Source organism: Pyrus communis, chromosome 14 (genome assembly GCF_963583255.1).
Source record: "Pyrus communis chromosome 14, drPyrComm1.1, whole genome shotgun sequence".
NCBI classification, from domain to species: domain Eukaryota; kingdom Viridiplantae; phylum Streptophyta; class Magnoliopsida; order Rosales; family Rosaceae; genus Pyrus; species Pyrus communis.
The window spans coordinates 3,936,724-3,952,520 of NC_084816.1; the positions used below are offsets into that span (position 1 = coordinate 3,936,724).

Consider the following 15,797-nt stretch of genomic DNA (forward strand, 5'->3'; position numbering starts at 1 on the left):
CCCGTCAATTACAGCTTGACGCTTATGCATAGCTATCAGAAATATTGACAAAATTTAACAATCTTACCACTCCCTTTCACAACGAAGCATGTTTAAAAAGTTGGACAACTCTTTTGTTCTTCTGCGATTTTTGCCGAGCATTTCTTCCATTAACCACCGAAATCCGTGTCTATAACTTTTAGCATTAGCATCGAAAATAATTGGGATGATCGCTTCATAGTTTTCATCGATTTGTATATCCTCAACTCTCAGGTAGCCACGGTTTACACCTTTCAACTCCATTCGAACAACGAACTTAATAACAGACCTTCAAAATTACAAGAATATGATTAACAACATAAAAAAAAAATTACCACAGTTCAAAATTTAGTATCACAATATTCTGTGACTAAAAATATTACCGAATTATTTTTTGATACAGATGAACAATACGATTCCTGTGCCACGGATCTGTCTTCGCCAAAATCACACCTAAGTTACAAGGAAAATATTGGTATGTTGCCATTTTTTTCTCTGTCGAAACCTGATATTGTCATAGAATAATCCAAAGCACAATCACCCGAGTTAGAATTTCACCGTTTTTGTAGATTAAAATAGTTTAGAACATCGAGAGAACCCGTACCTTTGAGTCGGCTAGAAATGTCTTGTTAATTAAGGATGGATGTTTCTTATGAAGAGCAGTAGGTGGTGAGAAGAAAGAGATCTTATTAGAGATAATCGAAAACAGTTGTTAAGATTGAGTAATAATGTATAAAAATGGGAGTCTTAGCTCAAAAACACAAAACCACGACTTGAACTATGCTTGGCAAACAAGGAATTCCTAGTTTTACTCTCTTATCAGACAAGGCAAGCGAGTGTTTACAAATAATTAAAACAAAATTATGATTTCTTTCTTAATTAAAAAAGCCTTGTCCAACAAGGCGTAAACTATTAATGGGGTGGACTTCGACAACAACAAAGGCTTATTCTACTGGGATCGGCTATATAAATCTTAGAACGGCATTGCACTCGGTTTTGCGCTAAGTTTTCCGTTAACTCCAGGTACCTCATGTCTTTTCTTAAGGCATTTGTTAAAGTATTCCTAGGTCTTCCTTTACCCCTTTTTCTCCTGTCTCTATTTTCTAACCGGCGCATCTGCCGGTCTTTGTTTTTGTTAGTCTCCATCTCAAAACATCTCCTATACTAATTACCATTACTGCATGTTATAATATGGGTGAGTGACAAATAGATAGTAACACAATGTGGACAAAACAATGGAAAAATGGACCAGCAACAATATAACAGAAGAAAGATTTCCCTGGCCATACTAATAGTTCCATCGCCATAAGGCTGTACAAAAGAAATTCATATTCACACATGTAACCACTAATCCACCATTAACTTCCGACACTGATTTACTTGTTCATGAGATATTACTGCAAACTAAAAGGATCCAGGTTACAATTCCTCGCACGAAGAAGATAGTAGCTACATGAAAAAGTTTCACCTATAAGACCATATTCCGGTCTTCACCATCATCACTTGGATCAACATCGTAATCAAAGTCATCGCCGTCATTGTTTTCATCATATATATCATCTTCAAAAAAGTCATTTTCTTCTAAATCCTCGGGTTCTGATGATTTGGCGGTGGAACTCTCCTTCTCTTCTGATTCATCATTGGAGTCTTCGTTCTCTGATTCCTCTTCTTCCTCTTCAGAGATCTCATCCGGATAATCATTGAGCGGGTTGTTTTCAGCTGAAAACCCCCCAAACCAGTTAGAGCAAGAATAAAGAGATCTCCTAAAAAGAGGATATGTGAAAAGATTGTTTAAGATTACCATTTGAATCATCAGATTCATATTCGGATTCATCAGGCCCATCATAGAAATCCTCGTCATCAACTTGGACCCTGTACCGAAGTTATTATGATCAGTTTAACAAGAAATTAAGGCGGAAGCATGAGAAATATAGTACACAAGATACTTACAAGGGGAATGGGTTTGAAGATAATTCAACAGCCATATCACTTTCCTCCTTCACAGCATACAAGTCATAAACATACTCATCTTCAGAATCTACAAAATACATAAGAGAAACCATCAAACAGTAACGAGAAAATAATGAGTTACGGGTCACCACTAGTATTAATACAAAGGCCAAAATCAATATACATCTCTACAAGAAGCAATTACAAGTGCGGACCAAGGAAAAAATGCTATATAGAATCCTATTCTTCTACCTTAGGTCCAACTAATGTCACTATTAAATGGGCGGTAGCACCTATTGACATTTTTCAATTCATTTAAATCTAAAACCAACCTTGTTTGGAACTGTTAGCGTATAACTCTGATTCGATCTCGGAAGCAGCAGATGGGATGAACTCTCTCAGCAGAGGCAAGTAACTGTTCAAAATCTTCTGGTCCTCCAAAGATATTTCACTGCATTACAAATTTACAATCATAGGGAGTGTAATTTTCCAGTAGACTCAAGTACAAACGGGCAAGAGAATTCCATGACTAAAAATAACTTACTCCTTGGGGTTTTCAGCAACGTCAACACGTATAACATCATAGACATGACAAATTTCATGTAAATTCTCATGTGATGTTTCTTTGTTTCCTCTTCTGCTCCTCCATATTTGTTCAAAACGCGCATTTTTTGCCACAACCTATTAGAAAGGACTTGAAATGAGACAGCAGCCAAGAAAAAAATTGCTGAACAAATTTCCAAGTACGCAACTTTTCATAAAAGAACACAAGATTTATTATGAGAAAACGCAAAGAATACAAGAAGCATGGATGGACAAGTAGTCCATGAAACACATAAAATATCAGACGAAACACAAAAACTCATTGAGAAAACCTAAACCAACAGACAGAACAGCATCCTAGAAATCCATATGGCACCAATCAAGTAAAATCACACTAAAGGAATGTTCTTGAAACGTTCGGCAACGGAGATAATTTTTAAATCATCGTCATCAAGCATGTAGCTACTTTAAACAACAAAAAACCCAAACAAAACAAAAAATGAAAGAAAAAATTTGTCCACTCTGAGAAACTTATTTTAGGATTACCCTGTGTATCAATCTGGCATTACGTGATTATCTAAATTAAACATGGACCATATAATAAAATGGCATCAATAAGCCACATGTGGTCATTAGTCTTATTGTCAATCTATCATAAATAATGGATTACAAACACAATTTTTAATCTAAAGAAGAGTAATCCATGTTTGTCGCAAATATAAGTGTTAATTTTTTTCACAGAAACTAGCATGGTTTAAAGTTGCACGATCATAATTTGAAACACATCAGAACTCATTGCCTTACAATGGTTATTATCACAAGCAAACGATTGAACTGAGAACAATGGACAATATACAAAATCAAAAGAATGAATGGGGCAACTGAACAAATAAGCCCAACATATGAAAATTTAGTGTGTTGTTATCTCTATAAGACATGAAAGACAAATCATACTAATGGAAACACCAAGGGATAACAAATCCTATACTTGGTGGACTAATGAATACAATTAACTTATACTATAAGTCTATATCACATACCTCCTTCCTCTGTCTGGCTTTAGACAAAATCAGATCTTGTTTCTGCTAATACAATGGGAATGAAATTATAAGTTCAAGTCATCTTAGGGACAGTATATTAGAAATCAAATATGTAATAAAGTGTGTTAGACCAGGAGGAGGAGATAGATAGCTTACATTCTCCTTTCTCAGGGCATATTTGCGTTCTCCAATCTTTGTTTTACGATCACGCACATCACCAGAATTAGGGTCCTAAAGAAACAGTGAGACATTTTCACCAACCTCTTAGTAGTAGGTGACATGGGAATCACAGACAGCATCTTGCAATGGGAAAAACGGACTTGCTGATTGAGATAGAGAGAGAAAAGGAATTTGTGGAGAGGGGAGGGGGGAAGGGGTGGAGGGGTCACAAAGCCTTAAACAGTAAGATGAGTTACGTGGCATTCCCAAACACATGCTTATGTGAAACAGTTTACAAAACAAGAATAGTTATTGAACTACAGTAAGAGATGGACAGCCCTACTCACCAGAAATGATTTCACAACGTCAACACTGGTGCCGAAGCTGCTGACTGTCTCTACATGCTGTACCAAAACCTTCTTGGTTTTCAGTTCTTCTGCTGCATTAAAAATATAAGGAATTATCACCATATTTTGTAAGAGTTCTAAAACTTTCCATCTTCTAATGAAATCTGCAAAATCACAAACCCCTACTCTAAGCCAATGGAGACCACCCGAAAGAAAAAAAGGGAAAATTGTCAATCGTTAATAAACAGAACATTAAAAAAGATTACTTTGATCATATACAGCATACTTAGTAAGTTATCAATCTACAACTCCATTAACAACATATCCAACACCTCATAAATGACTTTCTTTGATGGGTACACCGAAGATTACGACTATTTAGTGTACAATGTTTGAACAAAACACTTATGTCGAAGTGAACAACACAGTTGGATAACTTTTTGTTTGTCCAAATATCAGCAACTCTAGTAACTTCAGCACACACATATATAAACAAAACAACAATGCTGCACAAATACAAGCACGTTACCCATTCCAGCTGAATCCACCAACGGCTCATTACCCTTTCCAGCTGGATCCGACATTGACAGCTTCTCAAAATCCAACAACGGACGCTTCGCAGGCCTCTCATTGATTTCCAGCCCTACATTGCACAAAGTTCCAAAATTCGTCACAAATTTCCAATTTTTTTTCACACTTCAAGTTCAAGCAAGTTCATTTTCCATTTTAATACAGTTTCCCGGCAACCAAACAAGATAAAAAGAGAAAACTGGACACAAATTAAGTGCTACTCACAGAAAGCGTCGAGTGGGGACTGCAATGCCTTGCGTTTAACCCTAACGATCACCGGCTTGTCCTCCGACGGGTTGGGCGAAGCCGAAGAGCTCTCGGCGACCACCGCCATCATGAGCTGCAATTAGAAATTTCGAATTAGGGTTCCGGTGGAGTTGGAGACGATGAAGGAGTAGAGAGACGAGCGCGGACTGGGAATTTTGTCGTGTTTCTGCAATTAAGAAATGGAAACGAAAGGAAACGATCGGGTCGGTTCGGTTTGGATCTTCAATGTATCGGGTTGTTGTGTGCGTAGGCCCAGTAGTATGGCCTCTTGGTCTTGGGCTAATCAAACAAAGTGGGTCGGGCTAGTTCAAGTTTCTTTAGATGTTTTTTTAGGATTTTTTTTTTTTTTAACAAATGATATTATCTTAAGATATCACAGACACAAAACTAGTAAGAATATGGTAGGTAATCATCAATTTATTTATTTATTATTTAATTATTCATCTATAAAATTTGAAATTAAAACTTGACTCAGAAAAGGAACTTTTTTTGTTTTTAATGAATCATTAGTCACATTTATCAAGTTAACATTCATACTTTAGAAAAACAGGATTTACGCATTTTTCTCTATGCAAGGACTTCAATCAAAATAAAAGTTGACTTGATATAGAGAAATACTATAACATGTCAGAACTATTAAGTATCAACCATAAAGTTATTCTATCATAAGATACGCCACTTAGTTTACACTGTCGGTTCTTGGTTTCAACATGCCAAAACAAGAGATATGTTAGTTTCAACTAAATCGAAACACTTACATCTATCAATCATTTTCACTTATTAACCTCACAAAAATGTACCGTAAGATTAAACGAATATCATCTTCATTAACGTTGTTCTTCAATTTTTATTCCTATTGCAAGGTCTTTATAGAAAACTAAAGCTGCAAGATTATAAATTTATAGGCAAACAATAAATAATAGAATTTATTTCTTCAATTAATATTTCTAGTCCCCTATCTGCAATGCAGCCTATGTCGTTGCCCGATGGCCCAATATTAAATGAACCTTCAACTTCAAGAGACAAAGAATATCATGATATATTGTTGTTCGATTGTATGAACTGCAGTGATCGATGAATTGATCACTAGCTAGTAGAAGTAGGTAGTTAGTGGAACTACCATTATGGCGAAGATGCAAATGAGGTTCATCCTCCTACACCTAAATAATAAGGAAAAACAAAGCACTTAATGAGCATGCATAATGTTCTTAATTATATACACAAGGTAAAACTACACCAACTCTACTCCGAACTCTTGTCTCAATTCTCTTATATAAAATAGAGCAATACATGGATTTTACACAAGTTTATAATAGAGTAAATTACACTTTACTATCTTAGGTTTGAGGTCTATTACAACCTCATACAATATTTTCAAAACATTTCACTTTCATACATCAAGTACTATTTTATTTCAATATAATACATCTGTTACATTTTCTATCCATTGAATAGTTAAGAGCTGACATGACTACCACATTTGTGCCACATGGCTAAAAAATAAAATTTTAATACATTTAAAAATAATTAATTAAAGAAAAGTTAAAAAAAAAACAACCCTAAAACCCATATTCTCCGACCCACTTCTCCTCCACTCTCTTCACCTACCCTAGCTTCTCTCTCCCACTCCTGCCCTTTCACCTTCCCCAACCGATCCCTTCCCCTTCCCCGCAACCCAAACCCCCCCACCCCCCACCCCCCCCCCCCCCCCCCCACAAAGGCCACCCCCACCTCCCCTGCAACCCCCCACCTCACCCCACCCCACCAAACGTCCTGAAAATCCACACAAGTTGCAGAATTTATACCAAAGGTAGGCCCGCCATCACCGACATCCCCGTATTCATTCTTCTCATTGCTTGTGCTGCCCTTGGTGGCAGCGCTCTTCTTCTCATTTTTCTTCTTCACCTTCTTTCCTTTCCAATCGGCGGAGTTCAGAATCTCCTCCGGCACTGAGACTTGCTGCGAGGCGGAGGAGGCGCAGCCTATGCCTCTAAACGACAACGATGTAAAGTTTGTCTTTTTCTTGATGGTAAGGCTTGTGGGTAAGGCTTCGTTGTTGTTGGTGTTGGAGGTGGTGAAGCTGGAGATGAGGAGGGAGGAGATGATGGATTTGCAGCGAGTGGATTGGAGGAGGGAGTTGGCTGGATCCGTTTCTGAAATGGGTTGGGTGAATTGGGTTCTGGGTCTTCTCCATTTCATGTGCTCTGCTCCTGCACTTGAGCTCTCTGTGAGAGGCATGGTTTCTTAGAGAGAGAGAGAGGGTGGATGAGAGGGGGTGGGGGGATGGGATGGGTTTCTGGGATTTTTATTTTTTATTTTTTAAACTTTTTTTAATTAATTATTTTTAAATGCATTAAAATTTTATTTTTTAGCCACGTGGCACAAATGTGGTAGTCATGTCAGTTCTTAACGGAATAATGGATGGAAAATGTAACGGATGTATTATATTGAAATAAAATAATATTTGAGGTATGAAAATGAAATGTTTTGAAGATGTTGTATGAGGTTGCAATAGACCTCAAATCTGAGGTTGTAAAATGTAATTTACCCTTTATAATATACTGAATTCGTGCAATATGAGAAAGTTGACATAAGAATTGAGAAAAGAGTTGGGTATATACAATCAAATGTTTATATTTATCATAAAAAAAAAAAGGAAATTGTTATTAGCATTCCAAAAATCGCATTCTACACTCTTATAAGTGTATTTTTCTTTCTAATTATAGAAAGTTTGGAGTGCCAAATGAGATTTTTGGAGTGCTAATAACAAATTCCCAAAAAATATTGTAAAACTAGTAATAAGATAGATTTTTTCGTATATACGGACATTAGCAAAGTCACAATAATTAAGTTTTCTGGGGCAAGAGCAAAGGGCTTCGCAATGATATTGGAGGTTTCCCATATTGATATTCTTTTGCCTTTGCTTGCGGCAAGTTTGGTTTAGTGAAAGAGATTTGATTTGATTAGTTAAGTTATCATGATCATTTGCTGATCCTAATTGGAAAAACACCGTCTCCTGCATTGAAGCGGGACACCCACTTTCTTTCTTGGGGTTGGCTTCTTGTGGACCTAATTAATTAAGCAGCAAGATAATTTGGTGGTGGCAGATATTAAGGGTACAAATGTAATTACACCAAAAAAAGACAATACTTAGAGATTAAGAAATCTTTAGTCTGCTCTATCTGTTATCCTTTCTTTGCTAGCTGTGATAGACTTGTATAAATACCTATAGTGTAAAGTTATTCAGTGAGTTAATGAGAAATGTTTTCCTAATATGGTATCACTCGCCTTAAGTCTCACGACCCTTTTTTTTCGATCCCTTTTTCCCGCTTCTCCCTACACCGCTTCATCTTCTTCGATCGATTGATCGAGTTCTTGATTTTGATCGTGCTTCTTGATTGAGATTCTTACTCTTCATCGCGATCTTTTCCTTAATCTCCAGCTATGGTGACTACTGCGTCTCCATCTTCGGAATCGACTTCTCCTGTTCATCCGATTCCAGATGCACTTCTCAACCCTAATTCTGCGATTTCTTCCATCACGATCCAAAACATTGGATCCATGGTTCCAATCAAGCTTACAACTACAAATTATCTCACATGGAGTGCCTTGTTTGCTCCGATCTTCCATTGTTACAATCTTACTGGTCTCATTGACGGATCTCTGATGGCGCCGCCCAAATATCTTCTTGATTCCTCTGGAAATCGCATTGCAACTCTCAATCCAACCTATGTTACCTGGTTTGAGAATGATCAGAACATTCTTATCTGGATTAATTCCACTCTCTCTGAATCTTTAATCCCCTACACAGTTGGTGTGACTTCTGCTCGAGAACTTTGGGCGAAACTGGAATCGCGACTCGCCACTGCATCTCAGTCACACATTCACGAGCTTCGTTCTCGTCTTCGCAGTCTTGTTAAAGGCGATTTGACTGCTACTCAATATCTTCAGCAAATTGAAGAAATTGCAGATGCACTTGTAAGTGCTGGTGCTCCTGTGGAAGATTCAGAACTTATCTCCGTCACGCTTCATGGCTTACCTCCTGAATTTGACTCGTTTGTGGATGTTATTCAGTTCCGTATTGGTTCCACAACTATTGATGAATTGCATGGCTTACTTCTCAGTAAGGAGATTCAAATCAACAATCGGAAGAAACCTGTTTCCACTGCACCATTTCAGGCGTATCATTCCTCTGCTGGTATTCTTCCTTTGCCTGCACATTCTACTCCCCAAGCTTTTGCTGCTCCGCATGTTCCTACTTTCACCAATCAAGGACGTCCTAATAGGGGTAATTTTCAATCTCGTGGCAATTATAGATTCAACAATGGCAGGAATAACTACTCTCGGAATACTAATCAACGATTCCATCGTGGAGCTCGTCCCAATTACTCTTCCACTCGAAAGCTATTCTGTCAGATTTGTCGCCAACCAGACCATGAAGCCTGTGATTGTCCTCATCGCATGAATCCATACTACAATGGCAAAGTTTCTCATTCTGCAATGATTGCCAATACTTCCAATCATAATTCTACCTGGATTGTCAACTCTGGTGCTAGTTCGCACATGACAAATTCGTCTGCCAATCTTCAGAATCCAGAAGCATATACTGGTCTTGAACAAGTGTATATTGGAGATGGCAAAGGTTTGCCTATTCTCCACTCTGGTTCATCATCTTTACATACTTCTACTAATTCTTTTTTGTTGAAGCATCTTTTACATGTCCCTGCCTTAAAGCATAATCTTCTTTATGCGAATCAATTTCTACTTGACAACTCCTGCTCTATGCATCTTTATCCCTTTCACTTCACTGTGAAAGATCCTTCTTCGGGGATGATGCTTTTTAAAGGTCCAATTCAACATGGATTCTATCCACTCTCCACATCATCATTACCTGCTACTTCTCATCAAGCTTTAACTGCATCTGTCAAAGCTCCAAGACATCTTTGGCATCAAAGATTGGGCCACCCTTCTGTGAAGATCGTAAATAAGTTGGCCTCTCAGTCCTGTATTTCTGTTGTTGATAGTTTCAATAAAACCTTTTGCTCAGATTGTGCACTAGGGAAATGTTCCAGACTTCCATTTTCAAGCACTATTTGTACTACCAGCAAGCCTTTAGAACTTATCCATACGGATGTTTGGGGACCCTCACCCACTGTTTCTCATCAAGGTTTTCGATACTATGTCATTTTCCTAGATGACTATACCCGTTATTACTGGTTCTATCCTTTGAAGTGTAAATCTGATGTACTTCCCATTTTTAAGCAATGGAAATTACTTGTTGAAAACTCTTTGTGTACAAAGGTTATTGCTTTACGGTCAGATTCTGGTGGAGAATTTGTTAGCATTGCTGTCTCTCAGTTCTTGTCTAGCCATGGTATCCAACATCAACTTACCTGTCCCCACATTCTTGAGCAAAATGGGTGTGCCGAACGTAAGCACCGGCACATAGTTGAGACTGCTCAGACTCTCTTGGCAGCATCTAAAGTGCCTCATGCTTATTGGGTTGAGGCTTTCACCATATCTGTCTATCTCATTAACCGGTTACTTACTATCTCCCGATATTCTCTTTGGCAATCTCTCTTCAAGAAAACCCCGGACTATAATTTTCTCAAGGTCTTTGGTTGCAGTTGCTTCCCTTGGCTGAAGCCATACACATCTTCCAAACTCGATCATAAAAGCAAGCCCCGTGTCTTCTTGGGGTATAGTTTAAATCATAAGGGCTATCTCTGTCTACATCCTTCCACTCACAGACTATATATTTCACGACATGTTATTTTTGATGAATCAACTTTTCCATTTCATTCTTTGTCTTCCTCTTCATCTAACCCTGTTCTCTCTTCCTCATACCAATCTTTCATTCCATCATCTCTCACTTTTCCTCTTTTCCCTCCTCCCACTGTTCCTTCACCACCATCATCCCCATCTCCCCCTCTTTCTGTGAATCCTGCACCACTCTCCCCATCCATATCCACCGTTTCACACCCTGTCTCATCATTCACTTCTGCAGATCCTTTACATTCCAATTCCTCACAGTCTACACCACCTACCAATATTCATCCCATGCAAACACGATCCAAGTCCGGCATTTTTAAACCCAAAAGCCCTCACTGCCATTAAGCACCCTATTCCTCCACATCTTGCAGTTGACTATATTCCTACAACCTACTCCCAAGCTTCCAAATATTCCCATTGGCGCACAGCAATGCAAGAGGAGTTTAATGCCCTTATCAACACTGGTACTTGGCCTCTTGTCCCTTCTTCTTCTTCTCCTAACCTTGTCGGTTGTAAGTGGGTTTTTCGGATCAAACGAAAACCCGATGGCTCTATTGATCGGTATAAAGCCCGTTTAGTTGCTAAAGGCTTTCACCAGCAAAAGGGCTTGGACTACACTGAAACTTTTAGTCCAGTGGCTAAACCTGTGACTATTCGCCTCCTTCTCACTCTTGCTGCTCAATATGATTGGTTTTTCAATCAACTAGATGTAAGCAATGCCTTTCTCCATGGCACTCTTATTGAATCTGTGTTCATGCAACAGCCACCTGGCTTTGAAGATCCAGCTAAACCACATCATGTTTGTCATCTTCATCGATCCCTATATGGTTTAAAACAGGCCCCTCGAGCCTGATATGATAAACTTCATCAGGCTTTGTCTTCTCTTGGGTTCCAAGGCTCTCAAAGTGATCACTCTCTGTTTGTCAAGCGCTCTCCCACTTTGGTATTCATCCTCGTCTATGTGGATGATATCTTAGTGACTAGCCCTTCCTCTGCAGCTTGTCAACAAGTCATCACTCACCTCAGTGCTCTTTTTCCCATCAAGGATCTTGGTGCTCTTCATTATTTCCTTGGAATTGAAGTCAAAAGATCATCTAAAGGTATCTTTATCAATCAAACTAAGTATATCTTGGATCTCCTGACCAAAGCACGCATGGAAGGTGCCAAGCCCTGCACCACTCCTCTCAGTACCACTAAGCTTGATCACACTTCTCCTCTGCTTGATAATGCTTCTGAATATTGTTCTCTAGTTGGAGCTCTTCAGTACTTAACCTGGACTCGACCTGATCTCAGTTTTGCTGTTAATTTGGTTTGTCAGTTTATGCACAATCCAATGATCTCCCATATGCAAGCAGTGAAACGCATTCTCCGATATCTCAAGGGCTCTCTTGACCTGGGCTTATGGTTCTCTAAGTGTTCTCAAGCTCCATCTCTTCATGCTTTTTCTGATGCCGATTGGGCATGATGCTCTTTAGACAGGAGATCCACATGAGGTTATTGCATTTACTTTGGCAATTCCCTTATTAGTTGGAGTGCCAAGAAGCAACCTACTGTTGCTCGATCCTCCACTGAAGCCGAGTATCGATCTCTTGCTAACACCGCTACAGAACTCACATGGCTATGCAAACTCCTTGCTGACATTACTTATCATCTGCCACATTCCCCCCAATTATGGTGTGATAATGTCTCTACCATTTCCTTAGCAAAAAATCCCATCTTCCATGCTTTAACAAAGCATGTCGAGATTGATTACCATTACATTCGTGAACAGGTTCTGGCAAATCAAGTTTCTGTGCATTTTGTGGGTACACATGATCAGATTGCTGATATTTGCACCAAGTCTCTGTCAAAGCCAAGATATCTGTTTCTCCATGCCAAACTTCAATTGAGACTTTCCCCGTTTCGTTTGAGGGGGGATATTAAGGGTACAAATGTAATTACACCAAAAAGAGATAATACTTAGAGATTAAGAAATCTTTAGTCTGCTCTATCTGTTATCCTTTCTTTGCTAGTTGTGATAGACTTGTATAAATACCTATAGTGTAAAGTTATTCAGTGAGTTAATGAGGAATGTTTTCCTAATAGCAGAGTCCCTAATCTCAAGCTTCACAACCAGTTGGAGAACTTAAGTTTTGCTTGAATTCGTCCACTATATGCAAAAAGCAAAAGAATAAGAAGAGATTATTACTGTTCTTGCCAAAACAAAAGAAGTTTGCGTCTCTACCTCTGTTGGAGGAAACTAATTTAAGCAAGGGATTTGTGAAATAGTCAGCTTTATAGGTGGTCATCATGGTCGTACTAAAATTAAGCTAGCCTTGCTGTTTGCAATTTTGATTAGAAATTATACTTAGTCGGAGCATTCTCTAGACAACCATTAAAATTAATGAAAACACTTATTATCCAAATCAATTGTGAATGCATATTATAAAATTACATGCATCCATTGATATTTTTCTTCGAAACAGTATTTTAAGTGTTTCCAACTATGTTAAAATATGAATTTATTTGTGGAAACCCTAAAAATTAACTGAAGCAATGTGTTTTACTACTAGCCATAAGGTAGGTGTCACATTTGAAAGCAAGATCACAACGTCTTGGTGGGTAAAACTTAAACTCCTTAATCTAATAAGAACATATATGTACGTAAGAGTAGTACCATCGATCTGCTCCCTCTTACAATCGCTTCATCGTATGCATGATGAGTAACACGTGAAAGGATAATTTTCAGAAAAAGATGCACATATTAGAGCCCCTCAGCCCAAATTCCTAATTATTGTTAATACAAGGCCAAATACCTAAGGCAGGTATGATACTATTACTTCCAAGTCACAAACTCTACAAAATAGAATACTTAAAAAGATTTCTAACTGAAAGTATATCTGAAGGGTTTCTACATATATAAGCTGTCACTACTACATGCCATTCTTTTCATAATGTTCACATTCTCCATCTATTGATCTACATACTGTAAATTAACTAGATTATGATGTAAACATGGGCAATTGCCATTGTTTAGATATGGGTTGAAATCTTTGAGCTGGCTGGCCTACATGTTGTCATGGATGATGTCAATCGATTAAATCTGTAACATACATTAACATGGGGCTTTCCCTATCTCTTGTCTTTAAGAAAATGCATGGCCCTTGTCCCTCCCACGGTATGAGAAGCACGAAATCCAGGATATAGAATTTGATGGCATGTTCACATTCTTACCATACTTGCCTATATACGTCACCTCATGGGTTTGTAGTAGCCCACCAATCTGCAGACGGCTCATTCCAAAGCTACACTACGCCAAAGTTCAATAAATACTAGAATTCTCTCGGTGTGATTGTAACATAGTTACATGGTGTTGTTATCTCCTCAAGATCTTAATCCTCGAGACTTTAATCTGCGAATAACTTATGTTATACCGTCTTAAAATCTTAAACCCCGGTAAATCAACTTCAATGAACGACTAAGAGAAAATTAACCAATTACAAGACTCTCTCTCTCTCTCTCTCTGTCATGATTGGTGATTTGCTTAATATTAACACCATAAGTTTATTGACCATCTGTTTCTAGCTATCATACTCAAATAAAAACCAACGATTGTGAATGTGGTGGTCATTAGTTAACCACATTGTATGAGCACAACCACTAGCTAGCTACTGCATGAAGAAAACTTGAAAAGTCCCTTTGCATCGGTTGCAAATGGCCAAAATAATTGTCAAATTTTTATGGGTTACAGAAAAGAGCTATCAAAACTGTTGGGAGGGAATCCTACGTTAGGAAATGAGGGACCTTGCATGTGCTTATAAGTAGTTAGACTACTCCAACCATATTGCTAATTGGTTTTATGGTGGAACCTCAACTTTCTTCATAGTATCAGAGAAGGTTGTCCCATGTGTGAAGTCCAACAGGTCCACATCACCTGATTTGTATTGTCCACGTGTTAGGCTTGAAAATTTGTCACATGTGTAGGGGTGTGTTGAGAGTGAATCACATATCGGGGAAAGGTGTGACCTTGCATATACTTATAAATAAAGGCAAACTAATGAAAAAAGCTTGAAAACTTTGAGTTTTAATCAAAATGACAAAAAAGTGTTGTAAGTAAATACTACCAGGAATGACTTTTAAGAGTAAAAATATCATTTTCATTAAAAGTGAACAGTACCAGAAGTGTTTCGTTAAAACTCCCTATGAATAATTGAACTACTTCCCCATATTGTCAATTGATTTTATGGTGGAACTTCAACTTTTTTCAAATGCAATATATTTGTCACTTTACCCAACTATTTCTATTATTAATTTGAAAAGAAAAAAAAAAGTTATCCTTAAACCCTTCTCTATTCCGAACAAGGACGTAGGATTCAAAAGTTTATACCTAACTTCAGTTAAGGTGAGAGAATCAATCAATTATACCCCTCGTAGAAAAGATTACTTAGTTTACTTGCATAGTATGAGTATGAGAAACAGAGATGAATTAAGGATGGGACTGATTGAGTATGTGATAAGCATCTCCCTCATGCTAATGGGACACCTTTACTTTTCAGGTATTCTATACCAAAATCCATGTAGAGCCTACTTATATATTCATTTGTTTTATGATAGTAAGCAAAGGTTATAAATTAATGAAAATGATACTTATTCTTTACAAGTAAACATGCTGTCAATTATGTTTAAAACAAATTTATCCTTTATTTTTATTTATTTTTATGAAGTTATAGGGCCATATGGTTTTTAACCAATCTCTACATGTACCACATTTTCTAATCAAGGATTGGAAGAGACTCCAACTTAAGCATTAGTTAAATTATAAGATGACTCGATTAAGGGACACTTTGGTTAGAAATGTATGTTCGGATTGGAAATAGTGCACTTAGGTTAGGGATCACCTGAATTTGTTGCCTTCATTTGAAACTTTGATTGAATAAGGAGCATTTTAAGCAAGTCAAGGTAGTAAATAGACTGCGTGATTTCTACATGACTTCGAAAGAAAAAAAAAATTGAGGGAAAGACTAGACCAAGAAGAGAGGAAAGAGACATTTATAAAGTAAAATTTCGAAACCTATGATCTTTTTTCGTTTTAGTTTTTCCATGGGTTGATGAAATAATGAAAACTAAAATAAAATAAATATTCAATTTCCTT

At 37.7% G+C, this 15,797-nt stretch overlaps 2 protein-coding genes across 4 annotated transcripts; both read right to left on the minus strand.

Annotated features, from left to right (window-relative positions):
- Positions 1–1,249: 1,249 nt before the first annotated feature.
- Positions 1,250–5,046, minus strand: LOC137716122 (RNA-directed DNA methylation 4-like). 3 transcript variants are annotated; one of them, XM_068455522.1, is made up of 10 exons: positions 4,853–5,046; positions 4,587–4,700; positions 4,058–4,146; positions 3,708–3,782; positions 3,552–3,596; positions 2,513–2,649; positions 2,301–2,419; positions 1,969–2,056; positions 1,820–1,890; positions 1,250–1,737 (listed from the first exon to the last, which is right to left on the minus strand). In XM_068455522.1, the coding sequence occupies exons 1-10, from the start codon at positions 4,962–4,964 to the stop codon at positions 1,487–1,489; spliced, it is 1,101 nt and encodes a 366-aa protein (XP_068311623.1). In that variant the 5' UTR covers positions 4,965–5,046; the 3' UTR covers positions 1,250–1,486. The 3 variants fall into 3 exon arrangements, with proteins under 3 accessions (XP_068311623.1, XP_068311622.1, XP_068311621.1); XM_068455521.1 differs by having other exon boundaries at positions 1,252–1,737; positions 3,552–3,593; positions 4,058–4,149; XM_068455520.1 differs by having other exon boundaries at positions 1,252–1,737; positions 4,058–4,149.
- A 938-nt stretch (positions 5,047–5,984) lies between these two features.
- Positions 5,985–7,132, minus strand: LOC137715682 (uncharacterized). The gene is made up of 2 exons (XM_068455015.1): positions 6,645–7,132; positions 5,985–6,054 (listed from the first exon to the last, which is right to left on the minus strand). The coding sequence occupies exons 1-2, from the start codon at positions 7,130–7,132 to the stop codon at positions 5,985–5,987; spliced, it is 558 nt and encodes a 185-aa protein (XP_068311116.1).
- Positions 7,133–15,797: the final 8,665 nt, after the last annotated feature.

Coding starts and splice junctions, on each gene's coding strand:
- LOC137715682 (XM_068455015.1), bottom strand. CDS start 7,132: ATGCCTCTCACAGAGAGCTCAAGTGCAGGAGCAGAGCACATGAAATGG. Junction 6,055..6,644: donor GTTTGGTGGGGTGGGGTGAG/GTGGGGGGTTGC, acceptor CTTATTATTTAG/GTGTAGGAGGATGAACCTCA.
- LOC137716122 (XM_068455520.1), bottom strand. CDS start 4,964: ATGATGGCGGTGGTCGCCGAGAGCTCTTCGGCTTCGCCCAACCCGTCG. Junction 2,057..2,300: donor CGCTAACAGTTCCAAACAAG/GTTGGTTTTAGA, acceptor TGTATTTTGTAG/ATTCTGAAGATGAGTATGTT. Junction 1,891..1,968: donor TCTTCAAACCCATTCCCCTT/GTAAGTATCTTG, acceptor ACTTCGGTACAG/GGTCCAAGTTGATGACGAGG.